At 31.6% G+C, this 7,669-nt stretch overlaps 1 protein-coding gene across 7 annotated transcripts in view; it reads left to right on the forward strand.

Moving 5' to 3' along the window:
• The window catches only part of LOC106884491 (chloride channel protein 2), a 154,668-nt gene that overhangs the window by 124,950 nt on the left and 22,049 nt on the right, over positions 1–7,669 (forward strand). For 4 of the 7 annotated variants that reach the window (XM_052972228.1, XM_052972230.1, XM_014935903.2 and 1 more), the window contains one exon: positions 155–241. The exons of the other annotated variants lie outside the window; for them this stretch is intronic. In XM_052972228.1, coding sequence (XP_052828188.1) covers positions 155–241 — 87 coding nt within the window. The remainder of the gene's footprint in view (positions 1–154; positions 242–7,669) is intronic. 7 annotated transcript variants of the gene reach the window in all.

The following is a 7,669-nucleotide window of genomic DNA, read 5'->3' on the forward strand; positions in this document are numbered from 1 at the left end:
TAATGTGCATGTGTGTGTGTGTGTGTGTGTGTGTGTATATATATAAATTTGTGTTTCACACATTTGGCTTGATATTAATCTAAGTTGTTGTCGCTTGCTTTTTACAGCTTCATAGTTATTTAGAAAGTGCACATCTATATCTTGGTTCCTTTAGGTATCACCTCCCCATTTTAAAAGACTGCCTCCTGGACTAAGGCCTAGCAGCTTTAAAAGAAAGCGCAATGTTTCTTTCCTCAAATCGGTAAAGTTTGGGCTTTTATATGATGCACGTCATTCTTGACCCTTTGATAGTAATTTTTTTCCTTCCTTCCCTTTTTCCCATCTTAAATTCCTTTGTTTGTGGCTACACAAAGCTTCCTCTTTCTGGAAAAGACTAAAAAAAAAGAAATCACTGATATGAATCTTCCTCTTTTTTTTAACTTCCAATGAATTTCATAAAAACACTTTTCTTCCAGATAAGCAACAGGTATTTCAGAACCCAGTATTTGTTGTGCTTGCTTGAAACCCCAGAGTTATATAAAAATTAACGTAAACAAACAAACAAAAAAAATACAGGTACATGAAGACATTTTGTGCTTGTATGTATATATATATATATATATATATATATATATATATATATATATATACATATATATGTATGTGCATACACACAGAGAGATACACTCATGTGCACGTGCATGCATGCGCACACACACACACACAACACACTTCTTCTCCATAATGTTTTCCATGAATTCAACTTCTCTTCAAAGCATGATTCAGAAACTGTTTCTTAAATGCTGTTATTTGGTCTTCAAAACGGTCTTGTCTATATGCATATATATATATATATATATATATATTTCGCTTTCCTATTAATTTTTTTTTTTTTAATTAATGCCCTCTGTGGATGTATTTATTTGAGAAAGCTTTGTTCTCCGTTTTTGATTACTAATTGCTAATTATTTTTTTTCAAATTCTATTTTTCTGGAATGTAAAGGACATGAAATTGCATCCCTGTAAACCATGAAATCATCCATGAATGTATCAGCCAACAAGCTCAGACATTCAACTAACCTGACATGGTTTTGATGTTTTAACTTTGGAAGTAATTTCTATTGTAGTACAGCACAAAACTAAATGTTTATGACTTGACTATCACCTGGAGCAATTTTATGCCAACATTCAACTGTTTAAAGGCAGTTAACTGGCAGAATTGTTATTAAAATGCTTAATGACATTTCCTCCATCTTTATGTTCTGAGTTCAAATTCTGTCAAGGGTGACTTTGCCTTTTGGAGTTGATAAAATAAGTACCAGTTGAGCACTGGGGTTGCTGGTCTTGTGCCAAAATCTGAAATCAAAATTCAACTGTTCTATGAATTTCCAAGCACAACCATGACAACTATTTTCTCTTTTGGCACTACAGTAGGTTTATTTGCCTAACAGAAAACAATTTATAGATTTGCATTACTGATTAATCATTCAAAAATTATGCTTCACCCCCACTTTAATCCTTAAACTGTGAAATTAAATTTCATGGTTATTCAAGTTAATGATGTTAATTATCTACCAAAGAATAGAATTGGTATTTTCTGCAAGCCACATTTATCTCAATAAACTTGACATATCCCAACAAGAAATAGTTTCAAACATGACATTCCTCAACAAAAGATAAATTGCTTTCTTGTTATTGAGGGAAATGAGACTTTGAGTGAATGTATCTGCTTTTCACAGTAAATGTGTACAGCTTATATGAGTTGCATATGCATTCATCCATCCCTTGACAGCATGGGAAAATGAATGAAAAACAAATGTGGTAGATATTTCTTGCAGAAAAAAATCTGTAAGAATATTCAGATCAGCTTTAAATTTAAACTTTAATAGAATTATTAGTTGATCTCTTTCTCTCTCTTTCTTGCATTCCCCTCTCTCTATTTGTTATATTACTTTCTAAAGAACTCCAGTTGTTGATTGTAGTCTTAAACCTTATTTAGTAATACTTTTGACTTCAATTGCTGGAATTTAAATATTCTTCCCAGAAATATCTTGGAGCTATTCCAATTCATTTTCATTGACCAATTTATATATAATTTTTATATGATTGATATATAATCTACTTATAGTTGATGCATAACCTATAAGTTATCTCTATATCATAGATATATAATCTATAGTTGATATAGATTTCAGGCACTTCAAATGACTGATATTATTGGAGTTATCTCTTTTAGTTGGAATAGGTCTTTTTTTTCCCCTTTTATAAGACTTTAAGCCCCTGCCCCACTCCACTCAGGGCATATTTCTGCCTACCAACTGCATGAATAATTTCAATTAATTAAAACTTTTACAATGCACTGCATCACATATGTGAAACATTACCATGTGTATGTGTGTATATATAGTCACTCCCCTGAGTCACTTTCCTTCAGTCTCATTACCGATTAATCTCTGATAGTGGTTTAAATGATCCTGATATTGAAATTTTCTAACAGGGATTTAACAGAACTAGAAACCTTATTTTTCCCTAGCTTCAATTAGTCTGTCTGTCTGTCTAAATTTTTCTTATATCAGAAACAAAATGATTCACTGAAATATTTCCAGATTCCCAAGGATTACTTGTGATATTTTGCATGTCACTTGCAATGCTCTGTCTATCAACCTAAACTGATATTTCAATAATTTCTATTTCAGTTTTCCCCCTCCCCTCAATTCCCACATATAAACATCCCTCTCCCCTGCCTACCTGCAAAAGGAATGACTTCTTTTTTGAATGGTGTGTTATTATTCTTTCCTTTTTTCTCTTTTCTCCTGCCTTGCTCTTTGAAGCAATGAACCATATTCTTGCAGCTAATGAAGAGCATGTACCTATTCTGCATTGCTCACAGAAAATGATAAAAGAAAAAAAAATTCAATATGTCTCTAATTAATAAATATTTAAATCAGTTTATCAACCCAAGTTGTATAATAATGTATCTATATTAACATGTTTTGTTTCTCCGTTGAATGCTCTGGCTATTAATTCAAATTGTTTGTATTTACAAGAGAGAATAAAAACAAAAAAGCATTTCCCTCTCTTCCAATTCTGAATCAAAAATATTGTGAGACATAAATATTAGTTTCTGATTTAGTATATTGCATTTAAATTTTGATGCTTTTTCTGAAATATTCACACTCATGAGTTGTGGTTATTGCCATGCAAATGGCACCCATGAATCGTAGTCGTGGTTGCTGCCAGTACCATGTAAACAGCACCCACCCATGGATTGTAGTTGTGGTTGGTATCATGTAAATGGCACCTAAAAGCACCCATTATATGCCTGGAGTGGTTAGCGTTAGGAAGGGCATCCAGCTGTAGAAACCATGCCAAATCAGGCTGGATCCTGGTGCACCTCTCCAGCTCAACAGCTTCAGTCAAACCATCTAACCCATGCCATCATGGAGAGCAGACGTTAAACAATGATGATGATGATGATAATTTGCTCTAAAAAAATCTTGATAGTTTCTACAAAATGAAGACACTAAATCCTTTGCCTGTCCTCAGCATTTTTGTAAGTTTGTCCAAAACGTCTATGTTTGTTTTCAGACTTTCAGCTAACCCTTGTCTCACTACATTCTGAGTAATATAAAGCTCTCCTTTCATAAGTTCCAAGTTATTCTGATGGTTGAAAAAAAAAACTGGTAATATGTATCATAAATGATGCATATACACCAGGGAAATATGCCTTTTGTATCACATATAATAGACAGGATCAGGGGTTCTCAACCTATGAACCCCTTTGATTACTATTTCATTCTGGTGGACCCCCATAAACATTCGATGTTTAAAAACTAGTTTTATAGAGACTTCTTTCAAAATCCCTATTTTGTTTTTCACACATTGACTTGTGTAGGTTGAACTCTGTAAAATGTTAGAGAAAGGACCCTAGCTGTTTCTTGCAATGCATACCAATACGAGATACATCTAAAGAAAAATTTGTTCAGGGGCCCTTAAAATACTATTGTGGATCCCCAGTTTACGATTTTGTTACTTGAACCCCCAAAAATCTTATATGGACCCTGGTTGAGAAGCACTGAGTTAAATAAAACAAAAATAACTCCATTTTAATCTAGTCCATCATAAATTGGTTATTTCGATTTATTATTGTTATTATTATTATTATTATTATTGTGCCTATTGTAGAAAGGATTATCATTATTATTATTATTATTATTTAAGGTGGCCAGCTGACAGAATTTTAGCACGCTGGACAAAATGCTTAGCAGTATTTCACCCTTGCTATGTTCTAAGTTCAAATTCCACCAAGGTTGACTTTGCCTTTCATCCTTTCAGGGTTAATAAATTAAGAGCCAGTTGTGTACTGGGGTCGATCTAATCGACTGGCTCTCTCTCCTCCAAAATTTAGGCCTTGTGCATTTAGTAGAAAGGATTATTATTATTGTTATTGTTGTACTTATTACAAATCTGTTATTATTCTGATCTTCTTACATTTTTCTTTCTACCCGTTTTTCATTTTCTCCCCCCCACCCTGATATTGCCTCTTCCAAGTTACTTTCCCATTTTATCCTTCTACTTACACTCTACCCTTTGTTATACTCTGAATGCATTCTTAACATATCCGCTCTTTACTCAATCTAAGCCTCAGACCCTCTAAAAATTACTCCGTAGATTTTACACATCTGGTTGTCCCGCCCTAGTTGTCGCCCCATTTGTTATCTACTACTCATCTACTTAACTCATTTGCTTATTGATTTTTTCTTTATTCTTTAATGTGCAAATTAATTAATAATTTAAATTATTATCACTATATCTAAAAGTTAATATTTATTAATAATATTATTATCATCATTCATATTATTATTATTATTATTATTATTATTATTATTATTATTAATAATGCTATTGTTGTTGTTGTTATTATTATTATGAATACTATTATTATTATTATTATTATTAATAATACTACTATTATTATTACTATTATCATTACTACTATTATCATTATTAATAATACTATTATTATTATTATTATTAATGCTATTATTTTTATTAATACTATTATTATTATTATTATTAATATTATTATTATTATTAATACTATTATTATTACTATTATTATTATTAATAATAATACTATTATAATTATTATTATAATTATTTTAATACTATTATGATTATTATTATTATTAATACTATTATTATTATTAATACTATTATTATTATTAATACTATTATCATTATTATTATTATTATTATTATTATTATTATTATTATTATTATTATTAATACTATTATTCTTATTATTGTTGTTATTATTTATATTATAACAACTCTATCAAACTACAAAAAAATAATAAATCCATATTGTGAGATTTTTGGAAGCAGATTCCTAAAATATATTAGAAATGTATTCATTCAACTTTGTTTTTCTCTGTGAATAACAGTTTTTAGTTACTTACGATTAAGATATTGTTTCCATATCATATATAATGTTACCATTTTTGTATGAAGCTAAAATCCATGTTATAATTTAAATTTATAAAAAAAATTAATATTCATAAGAATTAATATTTATAAAAATAATCTAAACTCTTATTTTGTTAAAAGAATCTGTGAGAAATAGTTCCTTAATTTAACCCTTTAATATTCAGATTACTGTCAAGTGTAATCCCTATTTATTCACATTGTCTTGAATTAATCAAACATTAATCTCAAAGCTTCAAGACTGATGAAGCAACTGATTACTCCTAGAATGACATTGTAGGGTGGTTGTAAGAGGCCAGATCTGGCCAGTTTGAGCATAAAACATAGAATATTTGAACCGGGTATGTCTAGTTTGAATACTAAGGGCCTGAGTAGTTACTTCCCCCGATGTAACTACAACTGTATCCTTGTGTACGAGCAATTACCATGTGGAATATTTTTTGTCTGTGTTCTTTTACATATTTACTTGATGTATTTTCTTTTGTTTTTTTCCAGACTTAAGCTAAAGGTCAATTTCCTATCAAACCATTCTTTCTTTTACTACTTTTTTTATTTGTTTTAATTTTACTTATTTCTACATTATTCTTTGGCAATGGGGTAAGGGTGATTTTAATAGTTTTTCTGTGGGTTAAGAATATCATTAGGGGTTGGGTTGTCAAGGATTTTATTAATTTGGGTTCCTGCAAGTTTTCCTTAGAGTATCATCAAAGGGATTTATTGATATATTTGATTTGGGAGAGGTATTTACCTTGTCTATTAAACTTATTTCATATACAGTGTATTCTGGAACATTTTCAGCCTGTGAATGAGATGTTTTCTTTTCTTTTCTTTGGAAGTATTATTTGGTAGGAATTTTCAAAGGAGGTTGTTATATTTGTCAATGGTAGAATTCTCAGGTAAATTTGGTCACTATTTCTAGCATGTCGTACAAAACAACCACATAGAATCCCTCTTGTTCACTTGTGTTGTTGTCATTTAGCCCCAGGTCAGATCTGTGATTAAAAGCATTCTAACAATGACTGTTACATTGTTTTCCTATAGGCCCAGAACCACATCTTAGTGTGTTCTTATCTAAGACAGTTTGATGTAATCTGAGGGAGATTTCACTGCTATTTCAAGCAGATGGTGGTTTCTATATCTCTTCTGACTAAAGTTTGCTTTCTGTTTGAAGCCACAGAAATTATCTTTCAATTTATCTTTATTCTAACCTTTTTTGGATTTAGTTTTCCTTCTTTGATGAAACCAAAGTTTTTCTTTTTTCTCTCTCTCTCCCTCTCCAGATTTTCCCTTTCAGATCCAATATTTTACATAATTAAAAACAGTTCACCTCAGTTCTGAGTTTCATATTATTGATAGTGGCTAACTTAGCTCCCTTTTCTTGTCTTTTCCCTGAGGTTTTTGAGTTTTAAGTACTTTATAATGACTTGATTACTTCCTGAATAGAGGGAAAAAATGTGAATAAATAAACAAGTAGAGTTACTAGTGTGGTTGTGTGGTTAAGAAGCTTGTTTCCCAACCCTGTGGTCCTGAGTTCAGTCCCACTGTGTGGAACCTTGGGCAAATGTCTTCTACTATAGCCCTGGGCCAACCAAAATCTTGTGAGTGGATTTAGTAGACAGAAACTGAAAGAAGCCCATCATGTGTGTGTTTGTGTTATGTTTGTCTCCCATCACCATTTGGCAACTGGGGTTTGTTTGTTTGTTTGCGTCCTTGTAACTTAGCAACTCATCAAAAACAACCAACAGAATAAGCACCAGGCTTTAAAAAATCAAATCCTAGGGTTGATTTGTCTGACTAAACCAGAAGTTTTCAACATGGGTTGTACCATCTCCAAAGGGGTGCTGGGCATGTTGAGGGGAACATTAGGCTTTAGTGGGTGGTGAAGTACCATAACATGCTAAATTTTACCTATTCTTTTATTTGTTTCAGTCATTTGACTGTGGCCATGCTGGAGCACTGCCTTTAGTCGAACAAATTAACCCCAAGACTTATTCTTTGTAAGCCTAGTACTTATTCTATTGGTCTCTTTTGCTGAACTGGTAAGTTAAAGGGACGTAAGCACACCAACATCGATTGTCAAGTGATGGTGGGGTGGACAAACACATACATACATATATATATATGACAGGCTTCTTTCAGTTTCCATCTACCAAATCCACTCACAAAGCTATAGTAGAAGACACTTGCCCAATGTGCCACACAG

Source organism: Octopus bimaculoides, chromosome 12 (genome assembly GCF_001194135.2).
Source record: "Octopus bimaculoides isolate UCB-OBI-ISO-001 chromosome 12, ASM119413v2, whole genome shotgun sequence".
NCBI lineage: Eukaryota > Metazoa > Mollusca > Cephalopoda > Octopoda > Octopodidae > Octopus > Octopus bimaculoides.